This window comes from Salmo trutta, chromosome 30 (genome assembly GCF_901001165.1).
Source record: "Salmo trutta chromosome 30, fSalTru1.1, whole genome shotgun sequence".
NCBI lineage: Eukaryota > Metazoa > Chordata > Actinopteri > Salmoniformes > Salmonidae > Salmo > Salmo trutta.
This window is the reverse complement of record NC_042986.1, coordinates 7,659,032-7,675,511: the sequence shown is the minus strand read 5'-3', so window position 1 is coordinate 7,675,511 and position 16,480 is coordinate 7,659,032. Positions and strand designations below refer to the sequence as shown.

The following is a 16,480-nucleotide window of genomic DNA, read 5'->3' as shown; positions in this document are numbered from 1 at the left end:
CTACCCTTCTCAATGGCAAGGCTGTGCTCACTGAGCCTGTACTCTCTCTCGCTCTCCCCCTCTTTCTCTCTCTCTCTCCCCCTTCCCCTGTTTCTCTCTCTCTCTCTCTCTGCCTCTCTCTCCTTCTCTCTCTCCCTCTCTCTCTCCCTCTCCCCCTCTTTCTCTCTCTCTCCCTCTCCACCTTTTTTTTCTCTCTCTCTCCCTCTCCCCCTTTCTCTCTCTCTCTCTCTCGCTCTCTCTTTCTCACTCAGTCTGCTGTCTGGCTGCTTTGTTCTGTAGTTTGAGCCATAGCGTACTGTGAGCTTATGCACGGCTTTGTACATTAGGCATGTAGTCCAGTCAACATGTACTGCCCATGTCCTCTTGCAGGAGGTGAAGTCATTTGTAGCCTTGAAGGGAATCACCTTCCGACAACTGCACTGTTCTCTTTATATAGAGACAGACATGTAGAGACAACGTATAATACAGGATGTTTATACTCCATGGTCAGCTTATTCAAAGGAGCATTTGAATATCTTTTTCTGTTTTCGTTCCGTTTCTACAGTACCAACTGAACACCTGATCCTGCTGTTGATATATGTATATTTATAGGTACAGTACCTATACAGGTGCTGTAAAGGTCTATATTCCATTACGTAGTGTCGATGTCTTCACTCACATTTGTCCTCCTCAGCTGACTCACGTTTCTCCTCTCGTTCAATAGCAACCTCCTCGGTGTGAGGGAGAAAAGACAGAGGGGACAGACAGACAGACAGACAGACAGACAGACAGACAGACAGACGGGATGTTTCATAGGGGTCCTTCCTTCCTGGCCATAACACAGCTGTCCATGTTTCCGTGTTGGGGGAAATGTGTTCGCTGCCTGAAGGTCAGTGCGGGCTGTCCTCTAGTCTTAGGTGCTGGCAGCAGTGGAGGTGGTGGTGTGTGTGTGAGACAGTACAACTTGTCCTTGGTGGAGTGTGTGTGCTCTAAAAAAAATTGAAGAATATATTTTTTTAAACAAGTAATAAATAAAATCTCAAAAAGATAGGAATCAAAATGATTGAAACCCCTGTTTTTAACAATGCGATTGGAGAACACATTGGGAGGGATCTTAGACCATTCCTCCATACAGAATATTTCCAGATCCTTGATATGCTTCGTCTCCAGCGCGTATGGACTGCATCATCAAAGATCCACCAGCATATTTTACAGTAGGTGTGAGATACTTTTCTGCGTATACTTCTGTTTTTCAACGCCAAACCCACCACAGGTGTGCGTGGCAGAAGAGCTCTTTTTTCATGTCATCTGACCACAGCACCGGTTCCAATCCAAGTGCCAATGCCATTTATCAAACTCCGGGAGTTTACATGTGTTGGATGGCATGAAAATAAAGCTCTTTGGTCACGCACACCAGTGGTGGGATTTGCGTCGAAAGAAAGATGCATATGTAGAAAACTATCCTATACCTAATGTAAAAATATGGTGGTGGATCTTTGATGTTGTGGGGATATTTGGCTTCCACTGGTTCTGGGGCCCTTGTTAAGGTCAATGGCATCATGCACTTTATCAAGTACTAGGACATTTAAAAATCCTTAAAGAAATGGTTAATTGACCACCAAATCATCATTCTGCAATGGGCATCCCATCTTAGTCTCCGGACTTGAAAACCTGTGGTTTGAATTGAAGAGGGCAGTCCATACGCGCCACAGATGAAGGATATCAAGGATCTGGAAAGATTCTTTATGGAGGAATGGTCTAAGATCCCTCCCAATGTGTTCTCCAATCTCATCAACAACAGCAAAAATGTAAGGGCTCAGTGTCGTTATCCTCACAAGGGTCGGGGACTGGAGTATTGAAAACAGGGGTGCCAATAACTTTGATCCCTATCTTTATGAGATTTTTTAAATTACTTGTTTAACAAAATCTCCATCTCTAAGCAATTGTATTAGTATCAATTAATATAATTTTCAACAACAAAAATAGCATACAATATAGCTCAGTATTTGTATTATTTATTTCCTAATAATTTTTTTGCTCATCTTTATCAAAGGTGTCAACAAATATTGACCCAACTGTACGTACGTGTGAGTGTCTGAGTGTGTCAGTAGAGGCTGTCCTTGGTGGTGGAGGTGTGTGTGGTGGTGGAGTCGTCAGGTATGGAGCCCCTGCGCGGGGTTCTTGGTCTGCAGCGTAACAGGGCCTGTAGCTCCCTGGACACAGAGCTGCTGAAGAAGGTGTAGATCCAGGGGTTGGTACACGAGTTCAGACTGGCCAGCAGCATCAGGATGGTGAACGCTACGCCTGCAGAGAGAGAGAGGACACACATACGGTCAGGCAAAGACACACACACAGACGCGATCAGGCAAACGCACACGCAGCCATCAGTCAGCCTGCAGGGCAGTGAGGGACATTACATTGCCAGAGCCAGCAGCACAGCAGCCGTAGGCTACAACCAGTAAATTACAGCAGAGCTGAATGATCGCAATAGAGTGTGAAGGTCAGAGATATAGATAGGTAAGGGGTCATATAGAATAGACGTTCCTCCTCTTTGCTCAGAGGTTGGGTGATTGTGGAGGCCAGGTCATCTGATGCAGCACTCCATCACTCTCCTTCTTGGTCAAATAGCCCTTACACAGTCAGGAGGTGTGTTTTGGGTCATTGTCTTGTTGAAAACAAAATGATAGTCCCACTAAGCGCAAACCATGCTGCTTAAGTGTGCCTTGAATTCTAAATAAATCACTGACAGTGTCACCAGAAAAGCACCCCCACATACCTCCTCCTCCATGCTTCACGGTGGGAACCACACATGTGGAGATCATCCATTCACCTGCTCTGCATCTCACAAAGACACAGCGGTTGGAACCAAAAATCTCAAACTTGCTTTCCCCCGGTCTAATGTCCATTGCTCGTGTTTCTTTGCCCAAGCAAGTCTCTTCTTCTTATTGGTGTCCTTTAGTAGTGGTTTCTTTGTAGCAATTCGACCATGAAGGCCTGATTCACGCAGTCTCCTCTGAACAGTTGATGTTGAGATGTGTCTGTTACTTGAACTCTGTGAAACATTTATTTGGGCTGCAATCTGAGGTGCTGTTAACAATAATGAAGTTATCCTCTGCAGCAGAGGTAACTCTGGGTCTTCCTTTCCTGTGGCGGTCCTCATGAGAGCCAGTTTCATCATAGCGCTTCATGGTTTTTGCGACTGCACTTGAAGAAACGTTCAAAGTTCTTGAAATGTTCTGGATTGACTGACCTTCATGTCTTAAAGTAATGATGGACTGTCGTTTCTCTTTGCTTATTTGAGTTGTTCTTGCCATAATATGGACTTGATCTTTTACTAAATAGGGCTATATTCTGTATACCACACCAACCTTCTCACAACACAACTGATTTGCTCAAACGCATTAAGGAAAGACAGTCCACAAATGAACTTTTAACAAGGCACACCTGTTAATTTAAATGCATTCCAGGTGACTACATCATGAAGCTGCTTGAGAGAATCCCAAGAGTGTGCAAAGCTGCCATCAAGGCAAAGGGTGTGTCGTGTCTTTGGGGCACCATTAAACTGAAGACATGTTTATCAAATAACTCCCTGTAATTATTATTACGCGATTAAACTGATTAATCGTTTAACTGTAATTAACTAGGAGATCGGGGCACCAAGGAAAATATTCAGATTACAAAGTTATAATTTTCCTAATATAACTTTCCTATATTATAACATTATATATTATATTATAGTATAGGCCGATTATCTTCTGGTTTAAATGGTGTATTTTACCTCGCGTCCAGTCTCATTCCAAACGTCTTAAATTGTTGTATCTGCACGAATCCAGCCTTTACTAAAGTCATCCATACCTCAATTGTCTTAAAATCATTTATTTACTAAACTAAGTAATTCACAGAAAGCATACAAAACAGTAGGTATCGTTACAAAGCAATGGTAGAGGAATGTGCCCTAGTGGGCTAAACAGGCATGGCGGCCTGTTAAACAAAGGGTCATAAAGGGCAGCTGAGGAGGCACACAGAGTTCATTAATATTAACAATTGATATGCTAATCCTTTGCACATGAACGCTCACTCATTCGGGAACAATTGCAATCAATATATATTTATGCTCAGTGTGTCGTCGGGATCCTTGTTGGAGAGTCGTTCTGTTGGAGAGTTCTCTCTGTCTCTCTCTCTCTCTCTCTCTCGGTTAGAATGGATCTTTAAAAGCGACATTCATTAATGTCGTTATAGAATGAATGTTTCGTTGGTCTTCGCGTTCAATGATATAATTTACTTAGCTGCAGACTAATAATTAATATCAAAGACTTGTTCTTATTCTGTCAGTCTCGATAGTCTAAAAGTTTAACCACGTGGTATAGGTAACTTTCAGTAGAGGAATTGGGTGGTCAAACCTTGGCTCTCTCTTCTGAGGTAAGCTGGTCTGATAGAAAGTAAATCAGGGTGGGGTTTTATACGTGAACATAGAACAGGCGTGTCACATGACGCCTGGTCCTGTCTGTGTCCATGGGGGTGTGCCGATGCTTTGAACAGAAATACATTCTGTCACATTAACATCAGTACATGGCATCTCAACGTATTCCAAATAGCTTTATCCTTATTAATACATTTTATACAACCATTTGGATGCAAGTCCCATAGCTGAGGCTATTATATAAACAGTTTTATGGTAATATGGCTATATTGTCTCTTCTGAGTATCACAAAATTGTACCAAGCGGACCAGTTCGTAGCTGGATTCTTCACCAATATTTTATACCTTCTCCAGAACATAAATGTAATTCGGTTCCCCAAGAAGAAGAAGAAGAAGAATTACTTGTGTCTCTCTCTATGAAACCCCTCTGTGTCTCAACTGGGCCATGTGGCAAGAGATTCTCCTCTAGAATTTTACCACCCCTTCACACAGGGCCTGGGTGGGGGGAGGTAGGTTGGGGGATGGTGCAAGGGGGAGGGGGTCAACTGTCCTCCCTGTACTCAAAGAGGGCAACGTCATGACCGGTGGATACTTCGAAGAATCTCAAATATAAAATGTATTTTGATTTGTTAAACACTTTTTTGGTTACTACATGACTCCACATGTGTTATTTCATAGTTTTGATGTCTTCACTATTATTCTACAATGTAGAAAATAGTACAATAAATAAAATCCCTGGAATGAGTAGGTGTGTCCAAACTTTTAACTGGTACCATGTGACCTCACAGGACTAGAATGCACTGCTTACCTCTTTCTCTTTCTCTCTCTTAGCTCTTAGCCTCTTATTCTGCTGGACCACTCAAGCTGGACCTCTCAAGCTGGACCACTCTAACTGGATCACCCTAGCTGGACTTTTCTCAAGGAGGGAGAAGAACCTCCATCTTCAGTAGGCCGACCACAGGGCCTGCATGGACCTTAGCCTTTAATGGCAAGAACTGGTGAACTGATCATTTAGGGAAAGTACCTTTTAGGGATTAGTACTTGTATTGAGCACTCTCAATACAAGGAGCCTTTAAAGAGCTAGTGTAGCCTGAACGGTACACTTAAGCTATCCGCCTTCAAGGAAAGAAGGAGAAGACAATTAGAGCACAGCCTCTGCAACTCAAGCAAGGAGCTAACAGAGAAGAGCAACAAGCTTAAGGACACCAGCTCAGGACTAAAGGAGCAACCTGAAGGAGGAGCCACCCAACTCAAGCAGAATGGACACACCCTGAAGGATCGTCTTCCTTTGTTCTCGTCCATGTGGCCTGAACAATGAAGATGCCACAACAGACTTTGATCACAGACTGAGTATAACATAATTTCATGTTCAGGATCTTGAGGTCTTTACTTCTTGTTTAAAGAACTTGTCACATCCTGACCAGCAGAGGGTGTTGTTGTGTAGTTTTGGTCAGGACGTGGCAGAGTATGTCTGTGTATGTGTGTTCTGGGTGTTGTATTTCTATGTGGGTCTGTGTGGCTCCCGATCAGGGACAGCTGGTGATCGTTGTTCCTGATTGGGAGTCATATAATTAGGAGTATGTTTGTCACTTGGGTTTGTGGGTGGTTGTGCTAACACTGCTAGTCTTTTTGTATGTATAGCCTGTTGGCCTGTCTGAAGTCGTTCGTGTTTATTGTTTTTTCGTGTATTCTTTATTCTTTACATTAAAAGATGAGTATCCACATCCCGCTTGCATTTTGGTCTGACTCTGACTTTGAGATATCTTCAGATGAAGGAGAAGATTATGACAGAACTTTGTCTTGTTATTCTGGGAAAGAACTCTGATTGATTATCACAGAATTCCTAGCTTCAGATTAATCAATTAATTACTATTATTCTAACTGTAGTTTTATGGAACCATAACTAAAATAACTGATAAATCTGGTCTTCTTAGAATACAATTTTTTACAATAACTGGACTGATGCCCCGTTTATAATTCAATAGTAATAAGTGTACACACTACTTTACAATAGTGCTGTTAAAAAGGCCAGCTCATCACCCCTAATCTAGTAGTTAAATTGTATTTGCCCAACACCTTATTTTCACCAAAGTGGTACCTATAAATCACCGCACTTGTACAAACACAGTCCGGCGTTCCCCGTGTACCTCCTGCCATCAGATTGAGATCGTGCGGTCTGAAGAGAAGGAAGGACATATTGGACTGTTTTCTATGATTTCTGTTATTGCGTGCATCTAATTGTAAGTACTTGTCATTGCTTCTTTAGTTGGCTGTTGCTAAGGCAGTCAAGTTATTTACCATATTTAGAAGATATTTTCCTTTACATCATGCTACTCTTTTAGCCAGCTAGCCAAGTAGGTGTTAGCCAGTCATGCCAGCTAATTTATACTCTGTGTACCACATGCCTCTTTTACGATATTATTTTCACGTTCATATTGTCAGCTTATGTGGGAGAGTTAAAAAGGTTAATCCATCAAACTTCAAATTATTAGAATAGTACACAAGGCAGAACAGAACAACCAGGTTGGGGGTCAACAGGAATATTCCAAGTTCAGACAGAAGGGGGGGGGGGATCAGATCGCTATGATTGCAAGGAACTTTACTTTTGGTATTTTATTTCATCTGGTTGCTTGCGTCACCTACTAACCCCCTGGTACTACCCGTAGCTCCCGTTCTCCTCAGTCCTACAAAGCGCGAACGTGAAATAAATAAAACATCCCAAGGTTAATGCTGTAGATATTGTTATAAGGGAGTGTGAGACTATTGAGACATGTATCTTTGAGAGTTTTATTGTTGTTATTAATATAGTTTACAGAGTGCTAAAAAGTGTTGCTGTTGCTAGCTAGCATGTCTTTCTGTGATGCAGACGGTTAGCTAAGCTGCCGACTGGTGCTGGCATTGCATTATGGGAGATGTAGTTTTGGCCCTCTAAGGTCTGAATGGGATAGAGGCGATTTCACATTGTAGCTTGTTTGTGTTGCAGTGTTTTTGTACATGAGTTGTTGTATTTTGGTACTGTCAACACTGAAAACACCTAGCAATGTATTGGGGATGTTAGACAGGATATGTGTTTTACCTTTCTTCATGCTCCTGTGTAGAACAACTTGTCAGGTGGTGCATTGGAGACTGATGTGTTCCTGTCCTGTCTTTTCATAATACTATTGCAGGTATGGTTCTATTGTCTAAGAATTAAGATTATACATTCTTTGTATTAAGGACTGGTTATTATTTTATACTATACATTATGGCTTTATGTATGAGTGTGATTGTGAGAGTCTGAGAAAACACTGAGAGAGAAAGAACAACTTGTCAGGTGGGGCATTGGAGACTGATGTGTTCCTGTCCTGTCTTTTCACAATACTATTGCAGATCAACATAAAAGCCAAAAAGACAGCCGTGGTGTCGCTCTTCATTTCTTGGTTCTCCAGTGGCACACTTATAGCCGTGTTTATGGACAATTACAACCTTTATTTAGCCTCATGCTACCTTGCACCGTATATTTAGTCTTATGTATGTATGTATGTAACCTAATTTAGCCTGTGCCTTCTTAGCCTTAGCCTGTGCCTCCTTGTTGTGGTCTCCTGCACATGCGCAGATCTTGGGTAGATTGCAGTCACATTTCAGTTACTTGCTATGTCATTCAATTGATGTATAGTTATCATATGGTTACCAATAATTGGGCTTTTGTCCTGTAAGTGTGTTACTGTAGCCTATGCATTTTATTTTGCCCCTTACATTATATCTTGGCATAAGCAGTATAGAGATTGTGTATTTATGTGTATTCTAGATACTAGCACGAATACCACCACAGTCTACTGGGCCTGTATATTGTATGTAAGCCTATACTCGTGGTAATTCCTTTCTATTCTGTTCCATAGAAACACTTTTATACACTCTCACTTCCACTGTGAGCACTGTCAATCAAGGAGTATGGTGTGGTGAATCCTTATCTGTAATAAACCTGTTCTGAAGACTTGTTCTTGCTGGACAGACCTGTGGCGGCTGTTCCGCATCCACTGGCAGATATAGCTCTCTAGTATATCTCTTAGTATTGTTCAAGTGCACAATATAGGGAATAGGGTGCCATTTGTGACGCAGGCATGGAGAGATCGAGGTCATGGTCCCCTTCCTCCTCTTCAGAGAGTAGTGACTATTTAACGGTACCAGTATTCAGTGTGGAAACAAACTGTTTATGGTTTTCAACTTTAGTTTCCCTCTGGCACTATTAGATGTGCTGTAAATTTCCTTCTGGAACAAAAATCTCTAAACTTTACCTATTTCCTTTGGCCACTTTCTACTTCTAACATGCCGTTTTTATGTAATAAGTAGGACACCAAGCACTGGCCTCCTCCCTCTTTACTATTGCCAGTTTAGGAAGATAAAAGGAGCTGGGGGTTGACTAGAGACTACACAGCTGATAGCAATCGGTGTGTGCATGATGACTTATGTGTGCGTGTTTGCGTGCGTTGGGTGCCTATTCATGTGTGTGTTTAACTCTGTGTGCGAGCTGTTGGCAGATGCTATTGTTGATGAAATGTCAACATCTGTCTGGGGTGTGAGCAACAGGAGATATAAACAGGCTATTTACTGACACTGAGGTGTGTGTGTGTGTGTGTGTGTGTGTGTGTGTGTGTGTGTGTGTGTGTGTGTGTGTGTGTGTGTGTGTGTGTGTGTGTGTGTGCGTGTGCATGCCAGTGTGTTCTGCTTCAGATGAGAGAAGAAAAAAGTAATCCACAGTGTTGAAGTTGTAAGCAAACACCTGACATAGTGTTAGTTGAGTTGAGTTATGTTATGTTATGGTGACCTTAAATAAATTCTAGTTCTGGATCAGTTGTGGCTGGTGGCACTTGAAATCGGAGGAAGGGCTCATAGTAAAGGCTGCAATGGAATAAATGGAAGGGTATCAAATACATCTAACACATGGTTAACATGTGTTTGATACCGTTTCATTTATACCATTCCAGACATTATTATGAGACGTCCTCTCCTCACCAGCCTTCATTATTCTGGATATGCAGTGTTGGGGAAGCTACTCTGAAAAGATAGTTTACCAAGCTACCAGTTAGGGATGCACGATATATCGGTAAGCATATTGGAATCAGCCGATATTAGGTAAAAATGGCCCGATGTCTAGTTTAACGACGATGTGCAAAACCGATGTCACAGCTGAAGTGCATACCTATATAACGTAGGTAGATGACGTAATGACGCCACGAAAAATACAGTGCTACACAGAACAAAAGCAGAAAAATACTTGGAGCACACTTCCAACAACTAAACCAGTTCAAGTCGAGCAGTCATTTGAAAGAGTAAGAAGATTTCAGCGAGACAACTCAAAGGCGACATCCATTAATGCCAAGATAATGGAATTCATTGCCCTTGACAATCAACCGTTCTCTGTCATGGATGATGGTGGCTTTCGCCGACTGGTCGAGCACCTCAAGCCCCGGTACACACTACCAAGTAGGCGTTATTTTTCAGATGTTGCCCTACCGGAGTTATATTTGTATTGTTGAAACGCACATCCCTGAGCTACTTGCTATGGGAGTCACTGCTATTAGCTTCACGATTGACTGACATTTGGACCAGCTATGCCAGCCCCATGAGCATGCTGAGTCTGACAGCACAGTGGGTCTACGAGGATTTTGTACTGAGGAAAGCCCTATTGCATGCTCAAGAATGTGCTGGTTCTCATACCGCTGCTGCCATTTCAATGGTATTTGAGAACATGTTTGAAACTTGGAAACATGAACATGTACTTCGATGCAGACAAGAAACAGGGTTTACGTGAAATGTTACAGACACAGCTGGACAAGATGGAAACGGACACAGTGACAGTGCACACTGAGAAAGAGAGGCCACGGACAGACAGAGCTGAAACTTCACTGCTTGACATGTATGATGACATCCTGGTTGAGACTGAACAAGTGAACAACGAAACAGCACAGGAAGTAAGTGAAAGAAATAGATTTTGATGATGTTTTACTGGTAATAGGGACATATGTAAATGTCAACAAAATAACTTTTTGGTCAGTGTGTGTGTGTGTGTGTGTGTGTGTGTGTGTGTGTGTGTGTGTGTGTGTGTTAACTATTTAAATCTACTAGAATGCTTAAAAGGCTGTTAAAATTGTAAATATCGGTGATCGGTATCATTTTTTGGGGGGCAAGGAAAATATCGGTATTGGCCAAAAATGTAATATCGGTGCATCCCTACTACCAATTACTTCACACTGAAAGAAGTTAAGCTACACTCAAGCTACCCCTACGAAAAATATAGTTTACTGAACTAAAGTTACTTTGAAAAAGTACTTCATGAAAAATTATCATATGTAAATCTGAAACGTCATAGACTGTAAATTGCAAGCACAGATCACTTTGGGGTCATATGATGTCAGAAGAACCTACCCCGGCCCTTGTCTCAAAAACACCACTCTAGCTCAGCCTCCGTTAATCACACAGACTACTGGTTGGTATCAATGGATGTAGTAGAAATAGACATCTCCAATGGTACAACCCAGAAGTCTGTAGGTCTTTAAAAAGGTGTTAGAAGTCCAAGACACGCCAGCATCAAAGTGGGACTGTAGGATTTCAACACAAAACCAATGTTTCAAGTGAGAATTAGGCAGGTCTGATAAAGAAAAAGAAAGAAAATTATTGCCTACTTACCCATTTTTTTCTTTTTGCCAAAAAATTGTTTGTAGTTCCAGTAGTTTTCGTAAGGGTAGCTTGAGTGTACTACATGGCTACACCACTACATGGCTAAAAGTAATTAAAGTGCAATTCCATCACTTTTCAACCTCATTTTCATTAATCCAGCACAATACCAGTGTCTACATACGTGAAAACAGTGCATTTTTACATTTTGTAGAAAAAAATATAAAGTTAAAAAGTTCTACTCGATGACATCAAGGATTTTCAAATACTATGAGAATTGAGGTGACGCGTGGAGCAAGAAAATACCCTCCTATTGGCCAGAAACTTGTTGAAAGTTTTTCTTACTTTTAAGAAATGTGATGTCACAGAGAACCATTTTTTAGGAACTTTCTTCTTATCTTTTTAACCACGGATCATATAACCGTGCTGTTTTTACATACGTAGATACTGGTATGGTGCTGGAGATAGTGAATATGAGGTTGAGAAGTGGCGGAATCGACCTTTAACTTCACTAGGGTAGGGGGCACTATTTTCACCTCCGGATGAAAAGTGGGGCCAAAGTAAACTGCCTGCTACTCAGGCCCAGAAGCTAGGATATGCATATAATTGGTAGATTTGGATAGAAAACACTCTAAAGTTTCCAAAACTGTTAAAATAATGTCTGTGAGTATAACAGAACTGATATGGCAGGCGAAAACCTGAGAAAAATCCATCCAGGAAGTGGGATTTTTTTATGTTTGTAGTTTTCTATTGAATGCCATTACAGTATCCATTGACTTAGGACTCAAATTGCACTTCCTATGGCTTTCACTAGATGTCAGCAGTCTTAAGAAATTGTTTCAGGCTTGTATTCTGAAAAATGAAGGAGTAAGACCACTTTGAATGAGTGGACACTGCAGTGTCCCAGAGGTTATTCATGCGCACGACCGAAAGCACGCCTTTCTTGTTTTCCTTTTATATTGATGAAGCTATTGTCCGGTTGAAATGTTATTGATTATTATGACTAAAAACAACCTGAGGATTGATTATAAACATCGTTTGACATGTTTCTACAAACTTTACGGATACTTTTCGGATTTTTCGTCTGTCTGTTGTGACTGCCTTTGAGCCTCTGGATTACTGAACAAAACGGAGGTTTTTGGATATAAAGAGTGACTTTATCGAACAAAACAAACATTTATTGAGTAAATGGGAGTCTTGTGAGTGCAACCATATTGTCACGGTTGTCGTCGGTTATGGAGGACCAAAACGCAGCAGGTATGTGTATGCTCATCTTGAGAATTTATTATCTTCAAAAAATGAACGTACAAAATAACAAAAACAATAGAACGAACGAACAACTACAAACAGTCTGGCTAGCATAGGCTCAACACAGAACAATCACCCACAAATCCCAAACACAAACACACCCTACTATATGGGACTCTCAATCAAAGGCAGATAGACAACACCTGCCTTCAACTGAGAGTCCCAACCCCAATTAACCAAACATAGACATACACTCACTAGACTCCACATAGAAATACCTAAACTTAAACCAACACCCGGAATTACTAACTCAAACACCCTTTTTAACAAAAACACACCACCCTGAACCACATAAAACAAATACCCTCTGCCCCGTCCTGACCAAACTACAAAACAATTAACCTTATACTGGCCAGGACGTGACAGTACCCCCCCCCCCTTAAAGGTGCTACCCCGGAAGCACCTTAACAAAAATAACCCCAAGCAACACTAAAAGAAAAATTCCCCTTTTCTAAAGGGAGGGAAGGGAGGGTGGCTGCCGTCAACGACGGCACTGTGCTACACCCTCCCTCCCCAACCCACCTATTTCTGGAGGTGGCTCCGGCTCAGGCCGTTCCAGGCTGTCTGGGCAGTCTGGCAGCTCGGGACAGTCTGGGCAGTCTGGCAGCTCGGGACAGTCTGGGCAGTCTGGCAACTCGGGACAGTCTGGGCAGTCTGGCAACTCGGGACAGTCTGGGTAGTCTGGCAACTCGGGACAGTCTGGGCAGTCTGGCCACTCCGGCAGTTCAGGGCAGTCTGGCCACTCTGGCAGTTCAGGGCAGTCTGGCCACTCCGGCAGTTCAGGACAGTCTGGCCACTCCGGCAGTTCAGCGCAGTCTGGCCACTCCGGCAGTTCAGCGCAGTCTGGCCACTCCGGCAGTTCAGGGCAGTCTGGCCACTCCGGCAGTTCAGCGCAGTCTGGCCACTCCGGCAGTTCAGCGCAGTCTGGCCACTCCGGCGACTGTTGACTGGCGGGCAGCTCTGACGACTGTTGACTGGCGGGCAGCTCCGACGACTGTTGACTGGCGGGCAGCTCCGACGACTGTTGACTGGCGGGCAGCTCCGACGACTGTTGACTGGCGAGGCTGGGTTTACGCACTTGACGGCTAGTGCGGGGAGCGGGAACCGGACGAGTCGGACTGGGTTGACGCACTTCCGGGGCCGCACGAGAGACAGGAGCTGGAAACCCAGGGCTATGGAGGCGCACAGTCGGTCTAGATCTTACCTCCTGCACAACCCGCCTTGGCTGGATGGAACTAGTAGCCCTGTACGAGCGGGGTGCTCGTACAGGGCAGACTGGGCTGTGCAGGGGCCTGATGGTAGCCGTGCGTAGAGTGGGAGTTGGGTAGCCTGGTCCTCGGAGGCGTACCGGCGACCAGATGCGCTGCGCAGGCATCCTCCTACCAGGCTGGATGCCCGCTCTAGCACGGCACCTGCGAGGGGCTGGAATAACTCGCACCGGACTGTGCGTGCGTATGGGTGAGATAGTGCGCTTCTCAGCGAAACATAGCGCTCTCCACCCCATACACTCCTCCATATAACCACGGGTAGCTGGCTTCCGGCTCCTCCTACGCCTAGCCAAATTACCCGTGTGCCCCCCCCAAAAAATTTATTGGGGGTGCCTCTCGTGCTTCTCCCTCAGAGCGTCTATGGCCTCGTACCTCCGCCTCTCTGCCTTGGCTGCCTCAATTTCCCACTGCGGGCGGCGATACTCCCCAGCCTGGTGCCAAGGTCCGGCCCCGTCCAGAACTTCCTCCCAAGTCCACTTCTCCCGCCAGTCCAACTCGAAATCCGTCTGCTCCTTCCTCTGCTGCTTGGTCCAATTTTGGTGGGTGATTGTTCTGTGTTGAGCCTATGCTAGCCAGACTGTTTGTAGTTGTTCGTTCGTTCTATTGTTTTTGTTATTTTGTACGTTCATTTTTTGAAGATAATAAATTCTCAAGATGAGCATACACATACCTGCTGCGTTTTGGTCCTCCATAACCGACGACAACCGTGACACATATGAAGGTCCTCAAAGGTAAGTGATTCATTTTATCACTATTTCTGACTTGTGCAACTCCTCTACTTGGCTGGTAACTGTTTGTAAGGATTTGTCTGCTGGGCGCTGTTCTCAGATAATAGCATGGTTTGCTTTCGCTGTAAAGCCTTTTTGAAATCTGACACCGTGGTTGGATTAACAAGAAGTGAATCTTTAAACCGATGTATAACACTTGTATGTTTTATGACTTTTTATAATGAGTATTTCTGTTTTTGAATTTGGCGCTCTGCAATTTCACTGGATGTTGGCCAGGTGGGACGGTAGCGTTCCACACCCCCTAGAGAGGTTTTAACTACTGAAAACACTACCTAGATTTGAATTCAGTTCAACTACCACTAAGCTTTTTAACCTCAGTGACCCAAATATTTGGACATACAGTGGAGCTCAGTATGCTTTGTGTGCTTAGTAAGTGTGTTTCTGTGTGCGTGCGTCTTCGATCTCTAACCTTGGTCTGGAGGGTTGGGGTCCCAGGCAGCCCACAGCTGAACGATGAAGAAGGGGGACCAGCAGACTGTGTAGACCAACACTATCACCAGAGTCATCCTCACCGTCTTAGACATGGCGTTGGAGATGGAGGGGGGCGTCAGGGCCCGGGGGGGTGGGGGAGGGTACTCCAGCGATGGGCGTGGAGAGGAGACACACCGGGGGGAGGATGGGAGCTCGAAGGATGTGTAGGACTCATGACAGTAGCATCCACCATTGTTAGGAGGCACTGAACCACCACCACAACCACCTGAGGTGACTGGGCCATGGGACCCATGTGAGCACGTGTCACATGATGGGGGAACTACAGCTGTACTGGAGACCCTTTGGTCACTGAGGCCGGGGTTGGAGGGCAGGGTTAGGTTATCTGGGGTGTTGAAGGGGCTTTGCTGTGTTGCTGCTGTGTGGTTGTTGTGACAGCTGCTGTATTGTGGAGAGGGGGACAGGTAGGGATAGCACTCTGAGGGTACAACAGCTGTAGTAGACTGGGGAGAGAGCGGTAAGAGAGGGTTACAGAGAGTGCTGGAGGGGTTGTTGTTCATATTCTTTAGAAGCTGTTCCCCTCCTGCTCCTCTCCCCCCTCTGCATCCCCCTCTCCCCTGCTCCCTGGTCGCTCTGTTGTCGTCCTTTTTGACTCTGTGGAAGTGGAAGATGACATCGTTGTTCTTCTTGAGCTCTGCTGACACTATCCTCTCTGACTTCAGATAGATGTTGTTGTGAATCTCTCTGAAGATCCGGATCTGGAATGAGAAAGAAATAGATGAATGAGTGAATGATTGAATGGATTAATTAATGAATGTGTCTTAATGAGTCTGAATATGTCTGAAGTATGTAGCTAGATACTAAAAGAGTAAAATACATACAACTAATAGAAACGTACAGCTAACTTCCAAAATAGAGGAAACACTTGAGTAAATGAGGGATACAAAGCATATCGAAAGCAGATGCTTCCACACAGATTCCTCAGTTAATTAAGCAGTTAACATCCCATCATGCTTAGGGTCATGTATAAAAATGCCCAGTCGTCCATTATTTTGGCTACCATAGCTAGAAGAAGAGATCTCAGTGACTTTGAAAGAAGGGTCTCAAAAGTGCATAGTGTTTAAAGGGTTTGTGTATGTGTCCGTCACCAGATCTCAAACCAATTGAACACTTATGGGAGATTCTGGAGCGGTGCCTGAGACAGCATTTTTCACCACCATCAACAAAACACCAAATGATGGGATTAATCTCAGAATGGTGTTGCATCCCTCCAATAGAGTTCCAGACACTTGTAGAATCTATGCTAAGGTGCATTGAAGCTGTTCTGGCGGGTTATGGTGGCCCAACGCCCTAAAGATACTTTATGTTGGTGTTTCCTTTATTTTGACAGTTACCTGTAGATACTAATAGAACAAATGTACTTAGACATTAAAAGAGTGCACATAGAGAAGTATTTTGGAACCGATTTCTAAACCTAATCATCCCAACACAGACACCAAACATAGACCTTTCTAACTCAATTAAATGTCCTAGATTCTGTTTCCTGAAAAAGCACAAGACCCCAGCAGGTCATGAGAAACTGGGTCTTTAGAACAATGTCTTGCCAAACCATGTTAGCAAGGAGGTCACTTGATC

At 43.7% G+C, this 16,480-nt stretch overlaps 1 protein-coding gene across 1 annotated transcript in view; it reads right to left on the bottom strand.

Annotated features, from left to right (window-relative positions):
- Nucleotides 1-225: 225 nt before the first annotated feature.
- The window catches only part of LOC115167817 (vasopressin V2 receptor), a 57,400-nt gene continuing 41,145 nt past the window's right edge, over nt 226-16,480 (bottom strand). The window contains exons 6-8 of the mRNA XM_029722454.1: nt 14,826-15,603; nt 2,065-2,283; nt 226-968 (exon numbers count right to left, since the gene is read on the bottom strand). Coding sequence (XP_029578314.1) covers nt 2,084-2,283; nt 14,826-15,603 — 978 coding nt within the window. The 3' untranslated portion in view covers nt 226-968; nt 2,065-2,083. The remainder of the gene's footprint in view (nt 969-2,064; nt 2,284-14,825; nt 15,604-16,480) is intronic.